Consider the following 22,131-nt stretch of genomic DNA (forward strand, 5'->3'; position numbering starts at 1 on the left):
TTTGCGAATGAAACAAACGGAAACAGTCAGTGACTATAATGATAGATTACAAGGGTTAATTAGCGGTGCGAAACATGCCCTTGGAGAAAAGTATGGTGCACGTTATCGACGCGTTAACGATGATGATGAAGATAATGATATATCTGTTAGTGAAATTATGATCAAGCCAATAATTGACTGTGCCCTTGAAGCCTTCATAAGGGGTCTTCCTGAGGAAATGTCAATTTTCGTTGACACACGAAACCCGAGAAACCTATCCGAAGCTTTTGAACACGCGTTACGCGCAGAAGAAAGACAACGGTATTCAGAAAGATCTAGGTCATCATCCTATCACATTTCTCGTACAGGAAATATAGATCGACCACGTTCGCCAAGTCCATATTCGCGACAGTTAGAGATTGGAAACGAAAAAAGAACCCGCGAACTAATTCAGGATTCTCGGTCAGAAAAAGTAAATGCTGAAACAAACAAATCAAATCTGATTCAACTCACGCCCGAACAATTAGCCCAGTTTTACAAATCAATGTGGCCTCAAAAATCTCAGTCTGTTCCATATCAATATCCACAGGCTGCGAAATACCCGCAGCAGATGCAATTTCAAGCACCTGTTCAAACACCGCAGGTGATGTCACCATATAGAGGTGGCAACACACCCCCAAGGTCATTATCACCAGGACCTCAAACTAATTTAAACTCCCAACAGACTCGCCGCTCAGACGCGGTGGCGAGTCCGATCCTCCAGCGTTCGAAAACGGTACACTTCGCGGAGAATTCAGTAAAATCCTTAGAGTCGGAATTAGGAGCGAAGACTCCCCAGTAGTCGAATTGACTGCTCCCGAGTTTAGACATCCAAAAATCAAATTTTTAGTTGATCCTGGATCAGATACTAATTTGATTAAACTGAATGCTCTGGACCCGGAACTAATAATTGCAGTCAAAAACAGCGCTGAAATTACAGGAATAACAAATCATTCCGTTAAGACTCTGGGAACTATCGAACTTACAATTCAGAAAAATCCAGTCGAATTCCACGTGGTTAAAAATAATTTTCCGATATCCACATCAGGTATTTTAGGAAGACCTTTTCTTCGTCAAGAGCAAGCTCAAATATCGTTTCGACATAATGCGTTAGTTACAATCTCGGATCCTATAACTCCTATACCCTTCGTAGATTTAGAATCACAAGAATCGAAACAAAATTTGAAACCTGAAATTAAACCATTTGCTCGAATTCTCAGAATTAAAGCGAGGACTAGACAACCAATCGCGATCGACGTTTCTAACAAGGGCCTAAAAGAAGGTTATTTACCTCTAGTACCTACACCCGAAGGACTTTACCTTGGTGAAGCAGTGGTTACCAATACCAATGGTGTATGTCATGCAGTGGCTATCAATACCACTGAAGAGGATATTGATCTTGAACTAACTCCACAAGAATTAATACCTTTTGATTTCTGCAAGTTTCCTGGAGAAGAATTAACAGATTCGGAACTAGAGGAACTTCAGGATCAAAATGTTAATGGTTATTCTGATAGAGTTATAAAGGTTAAAAATGCCCTTTACGTTTCACATCTGAGCCCTGAAGAAAGAAAAGTTGTTTACGGTTGGGCAGAAGACTATGCTGACATTTTCTACTTGAATGGGGAACCTTTGTCATGTACCCATTTAATTCAGCATAGAATTCCAACAAGAGATGACAAAGTCATCACTAGAAAACAATACAGGTGTCCTCATGAAGCTCGAGAACAAATGGATCTGCAGCTCCTAAAACAATTGAGCTGTGGAATCATTGGTCCTTCGACTTCACCATACAATTCCCCAGTTCTTATCGTTCCCAAAAAACTCGATGCTTCGGGTCAAAAGAAATGGAGAGTTGTTGTAGACTATAGGAAACTAAACGAGCAAGTTATAGGTGACTCTTTCCCGTTACCCCATATAAATAGCCTGCTCGAAAAATTGGGCACTGCGCGGTATTTTACAGTTTTTGATCTAGCCATGGGTTTCCATCAAGTAGAAACACACCCTGACGATAGGATTAAAACAGCTTTTTCTACCGGCAACGCTCATTACGAATATAAGCGTATGCCCATGGGAATAAAGAATGCCCCTCCTACATTCCAACGATTATTAAATAACGTTTTAAACAGTATGCTTGATACGGAAGCTCTCGTATATTTAGATGATATCATTATTCATTCCGACACTTTAGAAGAACATGATAGAAGAGCTAGACGGCTTTTTAATCGCCTCCGTGAAGCAAACTTAAAATTACAACCTGACAAATGCGAATTTCTAAAAACGGAAGTAGCATATCTCGGTCATATAATCGGTCCAGAAGGGGTAAAACCTAATCCTAATAAAATAAATGCGATAAGGAATTTTCCCCATCCTACCACTATCAAGGAACTTCGAGGATTCCTTGGATTAACCGGTTATTATAGGCGATTTATACAAGATTATGCAAAAATATCAAATCCATTAACAGACCTCTTAAAGAAAGAAACTGTTTGGAAATGGACTGATGATCAGGAAAAAGCTTTTCGTCAACTCAGGAACCATCTTTGTAAAGAACCTATTCTACAATATCCTGATTTTACGAAAACTTTTAAATTAACTACCGACGCATCTGAGCGTGCAATAGGTGCTATTTTAACTCAAGAATGCGACGGAATCGATTTACCCGTGGCTTATTTTTCAAAGGTCATAAATAAAAATGAACAAAAATATCCGAAAGCGGAAAAAGAATGCCTTGCGATCCTATATGCCGTAGAAAATTTTCGACCTTATCTATATGGTCGAGAATTTATTCTAGCTTGCGGTTTCGAACCGATACACTGGATGAGTTATATTGAAAATCCAGGTGCGAGATTACACAGGTGGAGGCTACGTCTTCAAGATTACGTGTATAAATTCGAGTACAAGCCAGGTAAAATTAACAGAATTGAAGAAGCATTATCAAACAGTCCCATAAAAGAAAAAGACAATCAAAGCGACGTGACGACGGACGCAGATACAGATAAATCTACATCCTCGAACCTTAGTGCGAAAAGTGAAACTCCTAATCCTGATCAGATTCCAATGAACGTGTTAATAGATAAGAAACAATCCGTGCAATATCGAGCCTTACCCATAACGCGAAGCGAATCTAGCAAGAAGGATAATAAGGAAAAGTGCGCGAAAAAGGATTCTTCAAATAGTGAAAAGCCCTCTACTTCTGCAAGGTATAAGGAAAAGCCAAAAACAAATATTTTGAATCCTAATTATAAAAGAACCTTAAGTGATCCATCACAAGTTGTAAGAATGCGAAGACCTCTCCCTAAAACTCTCATAAAATCAACGATTCCTAAGCAACCCCTCTCCACAGGTAAAAATCCGCCGGGTCGACCTAAAGGTAGTACCAAGAGAGATGAACGAAAGGATCAAACATTTACCTTACCTCGAGGTACTAAAAATCTCGTCGATCCGAACGAGAGTTGTATTGCAAAAAGGCTAACTAGAGGAAGGGAAATTCCAAATCCAGAAACCCCTGTTTCTAGTGAAAAACCATCATCTTCTAGCGAAACAACAACAGATGAGGAATTAAATGAAGATTCTGATCCCCCAGTTTTCAGAAAAAGTCATAGCGGTTTCCCTAGTGTAGAAATAACCCCAAAACAGAAACAGGCGAGTCCAAAAATAGTAGGTTCCGAGGATCAAATTCAAACCACTATTCCTCTGTTCTCCCCAGCGAAAAACACTTATACAGACGTTTATGTAGATGGCGCCTGTAGTTTCAACGGAAGTGGAGAACCAAGAGCTGGAATAGGTATTTGGTTTGGTCATGATCACCCCTTAAATGTTTCTCAGCGATCCAAGGGTCGACAAACAAACAATGCAGCTGAAATAGAAGCAGCAACTGTAGCCGCCTTAAAAGCTCAAGAAGCAGGAATCCGAAATCTGAGGATTAACACCGACTCAAAATTCTTAATTCAAAGTGTTACGGATTGGATCCCAAAATGGAAACTAAATCAATGGAAGACTAAGGAAAATAAACCTGTTAAAAATCGCATTGCCTTTGAAAAATTAATAAAGGCTTTAGAACCCTTAAACGTTGTCTGGGAACATATACCGAGCCATCAAGGCCTAACTGGTAATGAAATGGCCGATCAATTAGCAAAAGAAGGTGTCAATAAAGAACAAATCATGGACGATTTTGAAATCGAAGAAGAAAAAGAGGAAGGAATTTGTGATCTTGAAAATGTGATTATTAATATTGCTCCCCAACCGATTGGAAGCACAGAAGAAGAATCAGACGTCAAAGTGTGGAAAGTAAAAAGTGGGTTAGAAAAATCATTTCAGCAATTTGACAAGTCAATGCAAAATAGAGGATTCGATCAAACTAACCTAACATTAGCATTGTTACTAAAACGTAACCACAGAATTGATTTAAATGAAGACAGAACAGATGTGAGGGAAATTTGTTACAGAACACAAAATATAATATAACAGGATTTCAGCTATTCATATTTATTGCATTGATTGTCACTCCACAATAATTCTTTCCTGAATACAAATATCAGTCGTCTTATTTATCCTATGTTATATTCATTACTGCCCGTACCTCTCGCACGACACTCTAAGCTTCTAAGCATTCAATCGGCCCTTTTCGTTAATCATCGCGAATACACGAATTCTCTCCTAATTTTCTCAAGTCATACAAGCTTACTCAACATTCTCCCACCTTGAGCTAAGCTCAATTACATTTACAAAACTCTAGCTTTGACAGTTCTACCACTCCGAGTTACATATGGTTTCGCGATTTCAGCCGTTCCAGTCATGCATTCATTTTTTCGTAAGTCATCAATCTTAAAATTCTCATTTCTTGAACGAGCTTTATTTATTTTTCCAGAAATTATTTCTCTTACATTTTTCTCGTCATTAACAATCGGATGATCTATTTCAAGCGGATACAATCGTTGTATGGGTCGAGTCAATTCCCCATTCGCAGTCTTTATTTTATAAACTCTAACATGACCATCTTTTCCTTTTGACATTGAAATTATTCTACCCAATGGCCACTCTAATCGTTTTTGATCATCACTTCCAATTAATACTAAATCACCTAACTTTAATTCACGTGACTCCTTAAATTTTAAATTTTCCCTCAACTGACCCAAATATTCAACACGAAACCGTTGTCGCAAATTTGATTTGAGCGTCTGCAAATACCGAGAACGCTCTCGAATGTCAGTCACCTGCAAAATATCAAAATCAGGCACACCTATCTCCGGCAATTCTTTCAAAAACATATTCGGCGTCAACGGTGCCAAATCAGAAACATCGTTAGTCATATACGTCAAAGGTCGCGAATTTACAATCGTTTCGCAATCACATAAAATGGTAAGCATATCCTCGTAATCAACAGAAGCTCTTGACAAAACTTTACGCAGTAACTGTTTCACAATTCTTATGAGACGCTCCCACCATCCTCCCCACCATGGTGCAGAAGGAGGGTTAAAATGCCATTTAATTCTCTGTACAGAACTATTATTTACAATATTGTCCCAATTCAATTTTTCAAGATTATTTTCCGTGCCTACAAAATTCGTCCCATTGTCAGTAAATACGTCACTTGGTCTACCCCTTCTCGCAATAAATCTACAAAAACCTTTAATGAAAGTAGGCGTGGATAACGAAGATAACAATTCCAAATGTATTGCTCTGTAAACTGCGCAAGTAAACAGACACACATACGCTTTCTTATTTCCCTTCAAATACAGAGGACCAGCTAAGTCTATCCCCACTACCTCAAACACGGCAGCGTCCCTTACTCTTTCTATAGGTAAAGGCGACTTTTCAGATTCCATACGTTTAACATTATAACGCTTACAAATTACACATTTTGATACTACAGAACGAACTTTTCTTCGTACAGACAAAATCCAATAATTTTCCCGTAAACTATTTATCAAAATTTGAATATGCGCGTGTTTGAGATTTCGGTGTGTTTCCTCTATCAATCGTAAAACAAAACAATGTGAAGAATCCAATACAACAGGACAACGAAAGTTTCTATCATCTTCGCGATTAAAAATTTTAGTTTTTACTCTCAACAATCCACTCTCATCTTTAAAAACATCAAGATATTTTAATTTATCATCTTTTTCATTTAAAAACATTTCTTTTTGAGCTAATTTTAATAACAATTTTTCAGAATTTAAAATTTCATCATAAGTTATAAAATTCGTTAACTTTCTTTTTTCTTTTTCCAACTTTTTTATTTTTACATTTAATATGAACCTTCTACACCAAGCAACTATTCGGACAATTTTACTATATTCAGAATATCGATTGAAAAGAACAAAATTGTTTACAGATTTATTGACCGATTTTTCATTTACAATTGTTGTTAAACTTACCGCTGACTTCTTTTTCTCACCATTTATTTCATTTTCGTCGACTTGATGTTCTACGTTGGGCCAATTGCTTCGAGATAACTTTAACCAGCTTGGCCCCTCCCACCATCTCGAAGCAAGTAACTGCGATACAGAACAACCCCTCGATGGCAAATCGGCCGGGTTCTCCGTTCCAGGAACATGTTTCCACTCAGATCCTTCAGTCAATTTACGTATTTCCTGCACTCGATTCCAAACAAATGTACTCCATTGAGCTTCTCTATTAATCCACGTCAAAACAGTGGTTGAATCAGACCAGTATATTATCTCAGGATTCTCAAGGTTAAACTCTTTTATTAAAGAATTAGTTAATCTTGCTGATATCGTCGCTGCAAGCAATTCTAATCTGGGGATGGTCGTATCTTTCGTTGGCGCAATACGTGATTTCGCACCAATCAGCTGAACTTCCACATTGTCCCCCACTTCAACTCGAATAAATAGTGCTGCTGCATAAGCAAGAACACTCGCGTCAGAAAATGAGTGAAAACTGATTGCACTTTTCTCGATAACGTTACCGAACCTTCTTGGTATTTTCACAGAATTTAAATCAGATAAGTTTTTTAACCACTTAAGAAAATCAGACTTCACTTCTCCCGTCAACTCTTCGTCCCAACGAATGTTTTCTTTCCACAGGTTTTGTAACATGAGTTTGGGATGTAACATAACAGGACAAGTAAATCCAATTGGATCGAAAACACGCTGAGCCACAGACAATATAACACGCTTTGTCAAGCCACTAATTTGCACATCAGGTAGCCACGAAAGATTGACAGAAAGTTGATCCGTGACTTTATCCCACAACAAACCCAACACAGACGTTACACTTTTATTTATATCTCCTGTGAACTCCCACCCTCGAAGGTCGAAATTTGCTGATTTTAAAACACTCGTTGCTTCCTTTTTAAATAACTGCAATTCCTCAACAGAGTCAACACTGGTCACACAATTGTCAGAATAAAAACACTCGCACATTTTTTTAATTATTTCTTTGCTTGCACTCGACTTTATATCTCCATTCAAAATTTTCTTTAAATGTAAATCAATAGTAGCTCCCAATAAAAAAGGACTACATGTCAACCCGAAAACCACTCTTTTATGACCATAAACTGTCACCTCACTGTTAGAGATCCATAAAAACCGCAAATAATCACGTTCTCGAGGAGCAACACTAATTTGTAAAAATGCTGCTTTTATGTCAGCGATGACTCCCACTTCTCCTCTGCGAAATCCCAGCAACACTGATGGTATCAACTCGATTAGGTTGGGTCCCTTCTCCAGGCATTGATTGAGTGACGGAAAATTTTTCTCTCTAGCTGACGCATCGAAGACAGGCCGTATTTTAGTTGTACTGCTACTCAACTTTACTACTGGACGATGAGGTAGATAATGTGACGGATTATTAAGTTCATTCTCAGGCACTTTTTCAATTATATCGTCCCGTTCCCATTCACAAAAAACCCCGTATTCTTCAAACAGTTCACGCTTTTTTAAACTTTTTTGCGTATTTTCTAATCTCTTCATTGCAAGAATTTTATTCGATGAAATAGGGGGGTGATCCTGACTCCATGGCAAAAGAACTTCGTATCTCTTTTTCTCATTAAGAACAGTTGTCTCTTGGAATCTTTGTTCAACATCTGCTTCTCTCTCTTGTTTTGTTTTTCTCCTTGTCGGATCATCAATTCCTAAAATATCCAACCGCCAAAGATCAGATACAGTAGACTCCTCAACAGTTGAACTATTAACAAACAGAACCATATCGCACCTTGATCGTACTGTAGAATTTCTTCCCATGACTGTCCATCCTAGATGCGTTTCTACAGCTGTCAATCCGTTCTCCAAATCAATTTTCCTCCCCGTCATCAATTTCCCTGCAACGTCAGCACCAATCAGAAGATCTATAGACTTTTTGTTTTCCCCAATGTCAGATAAGTGCACGCCCTTATTGTGCAGTTCTTGCACCCATTCAGCTGATTTAATACGCGAGACGTCATCACAAATAATATTTTGATCCATTGCTTCAAAATTGCACGCATAAGTTCCCTTTAAATTTTTTAAATGCACTAAAAACACATGATGCGACTGTGGTTGAGATTTAGCGCCACCAAAAAGTGAGTGTGTCAACTCGCGAGTATGACTCGGTGTATAATTTAATCTCTCTGCAATTTCACGAGTCACATAAGAACGTTGGGAACCACTGTCAATTAACACTCGTACTATACATTCCCGATTACCATTGACCATAGTTACACACAGTGTTTGTAAATAAACTTCAGGAATATTTGATAAACTTGCTAAGTTATGTTCTTGATTTATTTCACTTTTTCCTTGCGCACTTGTTTCACTACTACCACCTTTAAACTGTCCAGGACACATCAATAATACATGCCTTTTTCCACACCAACCACATTTTACTTTGGATCTACACCGTTTGTAACTGTGACCTGACTTCAGACAATTAAAACAGTCACCACTCTTTTTTACAATATCACGGCGTTCTTTTAATGACATCTTTTTAGCTTTAAAACAGTCTTGACTATCGTGCTCACTATTTTCACAAAAAATACATTCAACAGATCTTTCCTTTCCAGTTGTCAACAGTTCAACAGCAGTTGCCACTTCACGCGAATCTTCTCTTATTTTATGACGTTTATTTCTCTCGGAAATTCCCAATGAAAATCCAGCTACCGCCATACTGATTCGTTCCTCATTTTCAACTTCTGCGCATAAAAATTCCATTAATTTTGTCAAACGTGCCTTCGAATCTTTCGCACTACTTGACGCTTGTGAACGCTGCCATACTCTCAAAATGTCCTCAGGAAGTGACGATTCCACTAACGGATACAGCATGGCCGCACATTTATCAGACGTGACTCCCAAAGTCTCCAGCGCTCTCATATGAGTTTCTAGTTTATCATACAAATTAACAAGAGAAACCTTTTCTTTTCCTCGTACTACGTTATTTAAAACGAGACTCAATAATTCACGTACATAAACTTCTACTTGTAATTCGTCTCTACCAAACCGATTTTTTAAACTAGAAATAACTTTTTCATAATTTTCCCTCGTAGGCGGAAAGCTATTGACCAACTCAGAGGCTCGAGACTTTGGTTCAGTCGATTGAATCAAATGCTGGAACTTATCTTCCGCGTCGATGTCCTGGTCCTCATGAATTTTCCGAAACTGATTCCAGAACATTAACCAGTCACGAACGTTTCCAGAAAATTTCACTATTTCAATTTTCGGCAATTGAAAAACTTTTTTATTATTCACAGGCACTATTACCGGACTTGAATTAAAAGATCTTGTACTTTGACACGGTTCTAAAAAATGAGACACTTTTCTTTTCGCAGACAGAAATCGTTTCCGATACTCATCAGTAGACGCTCTTTCGGTTTCAAAAATGGCGCTGATATCCACACTCGCGTCCTGTGAAAGAATCACATTAAAAACCGCTGTCGAGGCCTTATCCAATTCGCTCATTTTTTCTTGCAGTAATTCGAAAATAATCGCCATCTGATCCTTATCGGGATCCTCATCCTCCAGAATACTATTCAACTCACTGAGAGTCTTCGTAAACGCTGCTCTATGGATCGTTCGAGTTCTCTTCATGGCATCCATCTTGAACACGCCTTTAACAAAATTCGCCAACACACAAAATTCTTCAAATAGAGTCTTATCACGGTCGCCACAATGTTACTAAAACGTAACCACAGAATTGATTTAAATGAAGACAGAACAGATGTGAGGGAAATCCTGTTATATTATATTTTGTGTTCTGTAACAAATTTCCCTCACATCTGTTCTGTCTTCATTTAAATCAATTCTGTGGTTACGTTTTAGTAACAAGCATGGGACCACGAAGGAATGGATAAAGAATTTACTCGTCCAGAATTAACGCATGTATCGGAAGGTGAAAATGACGAAGAACTCCTTGATACTCTAGAAGCCCTGGATCCATGCCAAAATAGTGATGTCGAAGATGATGCATTCACGGAAAGGATAAGAAAATTTCTAGACAATTACAACAAGCGCCAAGTTTCAAATGTTGAAATAGAAAATTCGCCGCGACCTTCGCCTACATTACCCGCTAAACAAATTGAAGGAAGACAGAGTACAGTACGTTTCAGGGACGATCCAGATGTCATGCATTCCCCCGCTAAGGATTATTCCCAATGGCAAGGATCAATATTTCAAACACCTGGATTTTCCGTCATTCCTGATGCTCAATCTACTCTATTTGTCTACATGAAAACAAATGATTCAAAAATGGGAAAAAATCTAGTGTTGTGCCACGCCGACTACAGGAAAAAACTAATGATAATGTGTCGGGAACAAAGTGTACACCCATAGAAAAATCTTCCAAAGGTGTAGGTATTCCGTATTATGATTCCCCATCTTTTCCTGATACTTCTGATGACAATGACTTTAAAATGACGAAAGACGTGTTGACTAACAATAACGTAATTCAAAAATGGTCAGAACCATTAACATATGAAAGAGACAATTATGCTCATTTCATGTCAGAAGATTGTGAACCAGTTGATGCTATTTCAAAACTTTTAGTGGCAACCGAGAGAATCGATCTTCAAGAACTGCAGGAAAAACGACCAAAAATAGGTCAGATACTTATTACCCCTAGTGGACGATATTGTACCTATTCAATAATTGTTAAACAAAGACATTATGACGAAATTGACTGGCGAAATGTAATTGTAGGTTTGAAAAATCTTAAATTAGCTTTGAGCCGAGATACTCGATCTACATGTCGTATGGCAAATACAGGTGATTTGTTAGGTTCCCTTCCCCAAGGTAAAATGACAGAATTATTAACAAAAATATTCCGCGGTGGCGATATCACTATGATATTGTGCCACGGAAAAATTGAAGTTCCACCCCCAGAATTGAGGCCAAAAATTATTTCGGAATATCACGAAAGTCTACTAGCAGGTCACAAGGGGATAACAAAGACATATAGACGAATTAGGGAACGCTACCTTTGGCCTCGAATGCGAGATGAAATAACAGAATTTATACGAGGATGTCAGAGTTGCCTTCAAAATAAATTAGTTAGAGCTCGTACTCGTGAACCAATGATAATAACCGATACTCCTGCAGGCCCTTTTGACAAAGTATCCCTAGATACCGTAGGAAAATTACCTACTACCCCAAATGGGAATCGGTATATTCTCACTATGCCAGATAATTTCAGTAAATATTGCATAGCAGTCCCTATTTCCGATATAAAAACAACCACAATTGCTCATGCAGTAGCTACTCATTTATTCTCTCAGTTTGGAGCGCCTAGATGTGTTCTTACTGATCGAGGAGGAAGTTTTATAAGTTCACTCATGAGAAAATTGGAAAGAATTTTTGGAGTTAAACAAATTACCACTTCTGGCTACAGACCTCAAACCAATGGAGCATTAGAAAGAAGCCATATTGAGCTGAGAGATTTTATTAAACATTATGCTGAGGATTTTGACGATTGGGATCGTCTTTTACCTTTTGCGATGTTTAATTATAATACATCAGTTCACGAGGCAACTAATTTCACTCCTTACGAGTTGGTTTTCGGAAAACTAGCTAGAATTCCAAGTTCATTTCCCCAAGGACCAGAGCTTGAGACTTATGGATCTTATTTAAAAGAACTTATAACTAGAATGAGCGAAATTCAGGGAATAGCTGCCAAAAATCTTGTCCAAGCGAAACTAAAGTCTAAAGAATATCATGATAGGACTGCCCGCCCTCTAAAAGCGAAAATTGGCGACAAGGTGTTCGCGTATAAAGAAATCCGAGCGAATAAATTCGATAAGAGAGCCGAAGGTCCTTATACCGTAGTAGGATTTACTCAAAATAATAATGTAATCCTAGAAGATGAAAATAACGAAAGATTTTCAAAACATAAAGATAAATTAATGATGACGTATTGTTAATTAAAAATCTTTTCTCTTTTATCAGGTTGTGAAGAGATTGAAGCAAACTGTGTAAGGAGTACTAAAAAAAAAAAACAATATGTACTTAAGCGTTAAAAATGCCACCTGCCAATTTTGAGGATGAAATAGTGTTAAATGGAGAAGAATATATAACGCTGATGTCCCCAGATTTAATTGCAGACGGAATAGACGTATTACTATCTCTAAAAACAAAACACAATTTTATTTCTGTAAATCTTCTAAACGTGGAATATGAAAATATTAGTCATTCTATAGAGAAAATAGGAAACGAATTTCTTTTAGTAGTTGGAAGTGTAGAATTAGAAGTTAACGGTGATGAAATTTTCTTTCTAGTTATAGACCCTAATACGGAATCATCTTTTCAATTTAATTCTGCAATAATTGGAACTAAAACTGCTATAAAATTAGGATTAGTTTCAAGCCTAACTGTAGAATATTATCATCAACATCCCGTTTAATTATATTTAAAAAAAAAATATATATATATATATAACTCAAAATGAGTGCATTTTTAGAAGTCTTGCGCCCCAATGTAGAAGATGTCCCTATTTCGGAAATTAGTCGGAAAAATCCACCATTAATTATCAAAAGATTATTAAAGGATTTCGAAAAATCATGGAAAATCCCAAGAACACTAGCTAATTTAGCATATAATGCCATATTGCTAGATTGTCTAAAAACTGCTCAAAATATTCATGATGTTAGAGTTGCTGGTCAAACAATGATCATTTATGATGAATCCGACAATGAAATTCTCGAATCATTGACAGTAAAAGTATTTTCTGGACAAAGGACAATATTTCGATTAAAATCTGGTTTTATTTGTCTATATCCCAATCTGTATGCTATACTAAGATCTATTAAAATCATAGATCCAAAAAGCCTTTTGTATAATTATGTAGTGTATGTTATTCTAAGCAGTAATACACTCACTCTTCAAATAGGTCTAGATATGGGTTTTTCTTCCTGGATATATTATCTAATAAACAACATGAATTGCTGTTTTAGGCCTTTACAATTTCTACCAGATGGTCAATGCTTACACGTCTCTTTCCCATTGTCTCTCCCATTCAAGACACCTATCCACAAAGCTAGGAAAAATAAACTAAACAAAATAGGAATAACTGATTTTCATGAAATACCTATAAATAGGAGATTTACAAGTTGTTTGTGTTCATGTTTTGATTTACCACCATTGTTTAAAGAAGCAGAAGAGTCAAAATATCAAATTATAAACATACCCTATCCTTGGTATTTAAAAGATGATTTCGAATATATAGACCATAATTTCATAGAACGTTACAATGAAAATGACTGGCGACAATCTACTATAGAAAGCTTGTTCGAAACTCACTTCAGGAAAGCGTTAGTCGTTGGAGGGCATTTTCGAACTATTACCTATTACGAAAAGGAACTCGGAATGTCAGATACGCATGTACGACCAAACGAGTGTGAATAGTATCAGTCCTAATGTCAGTATGTATTGGAGAAATTCAAATACAAACACTGTTTTCATTTAAATTCAATTCTAACATTTATTTCTTCTGTAAAAATAGGAGGTCTAAAATCCCATTCAATAAAAACTATCTGGAATATTTCACCACGGCAAAGAAAGGATGGAAATTCCACTAATAGGAGGCATTTTAGATGTGAAAAACTACATCGCCATTGGATTCAAGGTTATACTATTGCTATTGATGCTGATCCTGTCTCGCAATATCTACCTATGCTATCGAAAGATATCTAGCAGACGTAGAAGAAACAACAATTTTCCACCGCCTCCTCCACCTGCGCCTCATGTGATGCTCCAGGACAGAGTTGCTTTTGACGTCTCTGTCTGAATAATAGTCGATGCTGAATCCTGCTGCTCCTTCCAAAATTAAATGTGTCCTGCATCAGATCCAGCAAACGACCCAGATTTCATTCCCGTTCAACAAAAGAGTCATACCATTGAAAAATTATCTTCAGTAGCTAAAAGAAAATTTATAATTACTCTCACGAAACTTTTAATTAAAATCAAAAACAATATTATAAAACTATACAAACCATCATCAAACAGGAAACCGAAGCCAATTTTTCAAAAAGAAATCCTACAAAAATAAAATAATAAGAAAAAGCAAAACAATAATGAATTAAGTGAATATTAACTATACGAACCAGTGCATATAATTTTCATCTTGTCAACATTCATCAACAATGCAGCGAGTTTTTGTTTGTTTTTCTACAAATAGTCCCAAAAATTATCCAAATACGATGCTGAACTCTACAACAAATTCCAGTTTTCCCCATTCAAAATAAAATATACGAGTCCCAGTTCTCTCCATCAATAAAAGAATCTCCGTGTATATATACACTACCGTCCGAAATTGTGCGAACTCTGCTTTTTCAACAACTATAAAACTGTTCAAATCTTCAAAAATATTAAAACTAAAATTTTTTCTTCTTTATTTTATTAAAGTTAATAAAATTCTGAAAGAAATGACACCTTGACAAAGAAAATATGTTAATTTTTCAATTAGATATCTAAGAAAAACCAAATTTTCAATGTTTTTACTATTTTTTTTATTTCTCTGGCAAAAATTAATATTTTTAAACGTTCTTAGGCTCATTAAAATCGTATTTTGTTGTGCAATTCAAATTATATAAAACAATTCATGTACACATTCTTCCCTAGCGTATGCAAACCGTGAAAGTTGGCTCATAAAATGTCAAAAAATTTAAATTTAATTCTACAATAAAATATAATGTTTAAAAATCAAGTAAATATATCATTCTAAACTTCTCTGATTTATGTAAGTAAATTTAAGATTTATACATTTTACTGATCATTTTTTGTCATATAAATATTAATCACAATTTTTTGACATTTTATGAGCCAACTTTCATGGTTTGCATACGCTAGGGAAGAATGTGTACATGAATTGTTTTATATAATTTGAATTGCATAACAAAATACGATTTCAATGAGCCTAAGAACGTTTAAAAATATTAATTTTTGCCAGAGAAATAAAAAAATAGTAAAAACATTAAAAATTGGGTTTTTCTTAGATATCTAATTGAAAAATTAACATATTCTCTTTGTCAAGGTGTCATTTCTTTCAGAATTTTATTAACTTTAATAAAATAAAGAAGAAAAAATTTTAGTTTTAATATTTTTGAAGATTTGAAGAGTTTTATACTTGTTGAAAAAGCAGAGTTCGCACAATTTCGGACGGTAGTGTATATACCGTATGAATGATTTCAAACTGATCATAGGCAAGCGTGAGTGCGAGAGAGACGCAATATATATATATATATATATAGTATTATAGAGGTATCTATGCAAATTTTAAAATATAAGAAAATAAAAAAACATATAATATAAAAAACATATAATGATCAGCAATCTTATGTTAGTAGCTTCTGCAGTTAGGAATTTTATTAAATAAACAAAAACAATTATTTCAATTTTATAATTATCTTCTAATCAGGATTGCATATTCTTAAACTTTCAATTAGGAACTAAATTTTGTTATTTTTATTTGACCATTTAAACGTTTAACTTTTATATAAAATTATGTACATTATTGCAAATTTGTTGCAATTTATTTATATTTTACAGTATAACACCTTAAAAAATCTATCCTTTGAAATGAACTAAAAAACGACGTAAGGAAATACATAAAAAACGACGTATAAAATGAAGTAAAAAATGACATCATTTTTTATCCCAAAAAACTATGTCCTTTTTGAAGTACTTTTTCATGTCGCTTTTGACGTCAATTTTGAAGACTTTTTGCACGTAATTTTTGACATAATTTTTCACGTTGTTTTTTGCGTCATCTTTTTCAACAGGGATCATAATACACAAACTAACCATTGTGCTGTAAACATTGTTATGATTCTTCGAAATTGGTTTCTAAATGTATCGAATGAATTGAGAAATTTTTCAGATGGTGTCAATGAAGTGGATTGTACTTATACTACTTTAAAATCTTTTTACAAATATTCTGAATCGTATATATAATAAATTTTAAATACTTTATCTGAATAAATTAATTTATTAGATTTAAAAAATAAAAAAACGCCTATTTATTACTTGAACCTATACCCTTAGTATTAAGACTAATAATGAAGGTAAAATAAGAAAAGAAACAATTTTTTATATAAATTTATACATTTATTTTTTCTCACATTTTGAATATTTACAATTTTATATTACAATTATTTTTTTATTTTATAGTCTAATAATTTTTTTAAATATTACTTATATTCAAATTTGATTACATTAAACTTTCCGCCGATATATTTCAATTGTAATTCTTGAGATTGCGCGGCTTCTTCAATCATTGTGAAAGATGCAGGTTCAGCTTCGAGCAGCTCCGCGAACCTCGCTAGGAGAAAAGTGTTGAATGTAGTATCTAGTTCTGCTACAATCCTACCTCCGCATTTTGTCTGTACCCTCTTTATTTTAGTTACAGTATATAAAGCATTTGGAGTCAAATCAGCAAGCGTTTTTGTTGGCAGGAAACTTTATATGTGACCAATAGCGTTGAGTTTTGTAAATCCATGATTTATTTTTAAATCTGTAAACATAAGTAAAGGAAAAATTTTAATATAAAAATCAAAATTAACCCGGGAGGGGAGTGGGTTAAAAAAAGGAGTTAAAGTAGAATATATACCTTATAGAAGATGGAGTAGTGATGCTAATGCTGTGGCTGCTGTTGATGTGGTTGCTTCAGTATATCTGTAACAGTGATACTATCTCTGGGCTTGTGTTCTGCATTATATCCCATCAACCCCACTCTTCTTTTTCTCCCACTTCTTTTCACTCCAACTTAAAAAAAATAAACTGCGCACGCAACTCACCATATACTCTGTATCCCTACTCTATTATAATAATGCGCACGCAAGTTGATGAAAAGAGAGAGAGGGGGAGTGCGCATGCAGCTCAACATATACTCTAAACCCCACTCTGGTTGTCAAGAGGGTGGAAACTGGGAGGGTAGCTGAAAAAGAAATAAGCAAATGAGTGGGTGGCAGCGGGTGACCAAGTGGGAGGAAAGTGGATAGAATTTTCAAAAAATGCATATGCAAACGGGTTAAAAATTTTAAAATTCCCGGGAGCAACAGCGCAATCTTGCGACAACAGTCGGTGACACCAATCTATGGTAAAGTAGAGTTACCATTGAAAAATAGGGACTTACCATGAAAAAAAGTCTTAAAAAGTGGCACCCTCTTTTGAAAAACAAGATAAGTATATGGTAAAATAGTTACATACCACGGAAAATAATATCGGCATGCAAATTAGTGGGTGGAAAGTGGGGGGGGGGAAGCTTTTAAAGTCATGAGTGGGTGGTTGAGGGTGACCAATTGGGAGGAATGTGGGTTCACAACATCCCACCACTGAACTCCATCCCCACTTGACGCATGGACTACCAACGGGCCCGGTGACCGTACGTGTTCATCTGCCGCTCAGCTTTTACTTTTGAGTCATCCACTGTGCACCACCCACAACCACTCACTCCCAACCACCAACACTCCAACAGTCCTGCGCGGTATCTCGTGAACCCTTTGTTCCTCGAGGTTCTAATTATGATTTTTGATTTTTTGGGACAGTATATGTTTATACATAGGGAAGACATATGCAAATTAGGAGGTTGGGTAGGTGACCAAAAGGGTTAAATTTTAAAAAGACATATGCAAATAAGGGTGTGGTGTCTGACCAAGAGGGTGGAAAGTGGGTGGTAAGGAAGGTGATCAAACGGGTTAAAAATTTCAAAAATTCCCGCGAGCAACAGCGCCATCTCGCGACAACGGTTGGTAACATCCACCAAGGGTAAAGTAGAGTTACCATATGTCGGTAAGGTAGATACCTACATTACCTGTTTTATAGAACTGGCACAGCCCTACTACTAGCCACCCAGAAAACCTCCGAGTAACAAGTTTCCAGCAGATTTTGGCGATTTTTAGAAATCATGTCTGCCATTTTGAATCCGCCGTTTTAAATTTTTGAATACTGATGCCAGGTACATAATCAGCGATCCCAAACACCTCAAGCGTATATGAGAGTATTTTAATTGTTATATTGTAACCACTTTTTAACTCTTTTTTAAACCTTTTTTAACATTGTATATTCAAAACAATGGTTATGCTCAACTCTAAACGTTTATAGAATTATTATCCTTCAATATAAAGCACTTTGGACTATGTTTAAATGCGAAATTCGAGGGCCCAGAAATGGAGTGAAGGGGGCACACTTTTACATAAAAGTGAATTCCAATGTATTCTATTGTAGTACACTACCGTCCGAAATTGTGGGAACTCTGCTATTTCAACAACTATAAAACTGTTCAAATCTTCAAAAATATTAAAACTAAAATTTTTTCCTCTTTATTTTATTAAAGTTAATAAAATTCTGAAAGAAATGACACCTTGACAAAGAGAATATGTTAATTTTTCAATTAGATATCTAAGAAAAACCCAATTTTCAATGTTTTTACTATTTTTTTTATTTCTCTGTCAAAAATTAATATTTTTAAACGTTCTTAGGCTCATTGAAATCGTATTTTGTTATGCAATTCAAATTATATAAAACAATTCATGTACACATTCTTCCCTAGCGTATGCAAACCGTGAAAGTTGGCTCATAAAATGTCAAAAAATTTAAATTTAATTCTACAATAAAATATAATGTTTAAAAATCAAGTAAATATATCATTCTAAACTTCTCTGATTTATGTAAGTAAATTTAAGATTTATACATTTTACTGATCATTTTTTGTCATATAAATATTAATCACAATTTTTTGACATTTTATGAGCCAACTTTCACGGTTTGCATACGCTAGGGAAGAATGTGTACATGAATTGTTTTATATAATTTGAATTGCATAACAAAATACGATTTCAATGAGCCTAAGAACGTTTAAAAATATTAATTTTTGCCAGAGAAATAAAAAAAATAGTAGAAACATTGAAAATTGGGTTTTTCTTAGATATCTAATTGAAAAATTAACATATTCTCTTTGTCAAGGTGTCATTTCTTTCAGAATTTTATTAACTTTAATAAAGTAAAGAGGAAAAAATTTTAGTTTTAATATTTTTGAAGATTTGAACAGTTTTATAGTTGTTGAAAAAGCAGAGTTCGCACAATTTCGGACGGTAGTGTATGTCGTTTTTTTTAATTTTTTTTAAACACTTTTAAAGCACTGAAAATCAAATGTTGAAATCTGCAGATCATTATAAATTTTTTTCTGCATAAAATTTAGAAATCGTATTGAAAAGAATTGAATTGAGCTTATTAATACGTATACCATTGAATTACTTTCAAGATTACTTGACTCTCACAAAATTTCGGTTACAATCACTTTGATACTTCTCACTCTTCAGGAAATAAAAATATTCAAAATATGACTAATATTTTTTCTTTCAGTTGTCAATGACCAATGGACTCACAGGAGAATTACAATTTGATAAGGAAGGTAAAAGAATATTATATTTATCCGTAATTTCATTTCAACATCATGAATATGTCACTACTCATAAATGGAGTGTCGGTGAAGGATTGCAATTAATAAAACCTGCTGATTCCGTCAAAAGTTACACGGATACAATTTTTGCTTCAAAAACATTCATAGTCACCACAAAAATAGTAAGTTTGTTCAATTTAAAATAACTATTTTCAGGGTTGCCAGACTTGGCGATTTATCCATTCTATCGATTTTAAACTCTTTTTGGTGACCACTTTTCTATATTTGGCGATTGGATCCAATTACCCTATTGAAAAAAACAAGTATAATTATACGTATAATAATACATATTATTATACGTATAATTATATGTGTTTTTTCAATAGGGTATGGCGATTTGCAAATTGGATTTGCGATTTTTGGCGATGACACAGATAATAAATACTACTATTTGAAATTTTCATTGCATTTATTCTTTATTGTTTATTTACGCCCTAGTGATTTTCATAACCCTAAATTGATAAGCTGAAATGTCCAAAGAACTGGAAGGTTTGAGTATAGCAAAACCAATTATAACAACTTATTTTACTTCGCATATATTTATCCGCGCGTAAAGAGTGTGAACGCTGCCTGTCGATTTCGTCTGCTTTATAACGTTTATAACTGTACAGTTACTGAAACTAAGTGATCGCAAGTAATGACAAAGACATTTTGTTAATGCATATTTTGTCCTCGTGAACGATTTTAAAATGTCAAAATCAAGTAAATATCCCGAGAAAGTGCGATACTACAAACCCGATTGGTAAAAACAGCCATGGGCTCAAGGTATGTATATAGAAAATATTATTGTTTTCAAATATTTCGTGATACTGTTAAATTGAATAAATTATCGAATTATTGTCATAAATCAACATAACCTAAAAATAAACAAACTAATTGAAAAATAAACAAATATAAAATAGTTTATTTAAATTATGACTTTTAATTTAAAGCATATAGCGATTGTGCAATTTTAAAATAGCGAAGAGGATAATTGTAAGAATTTACAAAAAATTTTAATATTTCAGGATGGCTGTAAGAAGCTGAAGAAAACTCTTTTCAAGAAACATATTGCAAAATATGTAGGAAATCTTTGCGAGCTCATTGTACAGATCTTTAAAGGCACTCGCAAACAAAAGAGCATGTCTCTAATAAAACGAGATTTGATAGCAAAAGAAAAATAACGCAAGATATCAAAATTGTTTTTAGCGAAAAAGAAAAGTGTTCAGATCTAATATTTTCGACGTACATAGCGTGTCATTCGAAGCATCGTTGATTTGTGTGAAATTGTCAAACAGGTCGGAAAAGGAACCGGGTTAGAGAATTTTTTAAAACAATTGGACTGAAACTAGCAAATATATCTGGGATTGGAACCGATGGGGGAAGCAATCATTGCGGCAAAAACCATTCTTTGTACACTCTATTAAAAGAGTATAGTCCTAACATACAATTAATTAAATGTGTATGCCATTTAGTGGATAATTGTGCTTCTGAAGCGGCCAAAGAGTTTCCATCGAGTGCAGAATTTTTGTTAAAAGAAATTTACAATTCGTTTAAAAATTCTGCTAAAAGAAGAGGAGCGTATAAGAAACTGTGGGACACTTTCAACGCATGTGAATCAGAAGCTGACAGGGACCAAAATCGACAATTTCATCAATTCGTCCAGTTATCTGACACTAGATGGTTAGCAATGTTTAATGCGGTTAAAGTTATTTTGGAGAACTGGACTGAATAAAAAACTCATTTCAATTTGGTGGTTGATGAAGGCGAAAAATGTTACACATCAAGATTAATCAAAGAAATGTTTAACAACAATTGCAATTTTAAGCCAATTTTAAGTGAAGTACAACGTGTGAATCTTTCATTTCAACAAAACGATGTGGATCTCGGCCGACTTTATAACGATTTAAGCTGTCTGATTATGCTTTTTGCAAGAAAAGCATTAAAGAAATCGTTCCTCGATCTTGGCATAAATGCAGGACTCGAAGCTTTTGAAAATGATTTGGCGTATTTAAAAATTTCAGAAGTTGATTTTGGCATAGAATATAGTAATGCATTATTAATATACAGAGTTTTACAACAACAACAACAAAATGATGTTGAAGATCGCGCATTAAAATATTTAAAACGTTTATGCATCGAACTTTCGAAAATAATTCCCAGATACTTAAATCAACTTCAGGGTTTAAAATGTTTCTTGCCAAATGTGTGTAAATCAAATGCAACCAAGTATTACGGATTTGTCATTCGCCA

At 34.9% G+C, this 22,131-nt stretch overlaps 1 protein-coding gene across 3 annotated transcripts in view; it reads left to right on the forward strand.

Moving 5' to 3' along the window:
* The window catches only part of LOC127277003 (glutamate receptor ionotropic, kainate 2-like), a 590,803-nt gene that overhangs the window by 259,021 nt on the left and 309,651 nt on the right, over nucleotides 1-22,131 (forward strand). For all 3 annotated transcript variants that reach the window (XM_051297788.1, XM_051297790.1, XM_051297789.1), the window contains one exon: nucleotides 19,803-20,021. In XM_051297788.1, the coding sequence (XP_051153745.1) occupies nucleotides 19,803-20,021 (219 nt within the window). The remainder of the gene's footprint in view (nucleotides 1-19,802; nucleotides 20,022-22,131) is intronic.

Source organism: Leptopilina boulardi, unplaced genomic scaffold (genome assembly GCF_019393585.1).
Source record: "Leptopilina boulardi isolate dan_hultmark-lab unplaced genomic scaffold, ZJU_Lbou_2.1 LbouV2_162, whole genome shotgun sequence".
NCBI classification, from domain to species: domain Eukaryota; kingdom Metazoa; phylum Arthropoda; class Insecta; order Hymenoptera; family Figitidae; genus Leptopilina; species Leptopilina boulardi.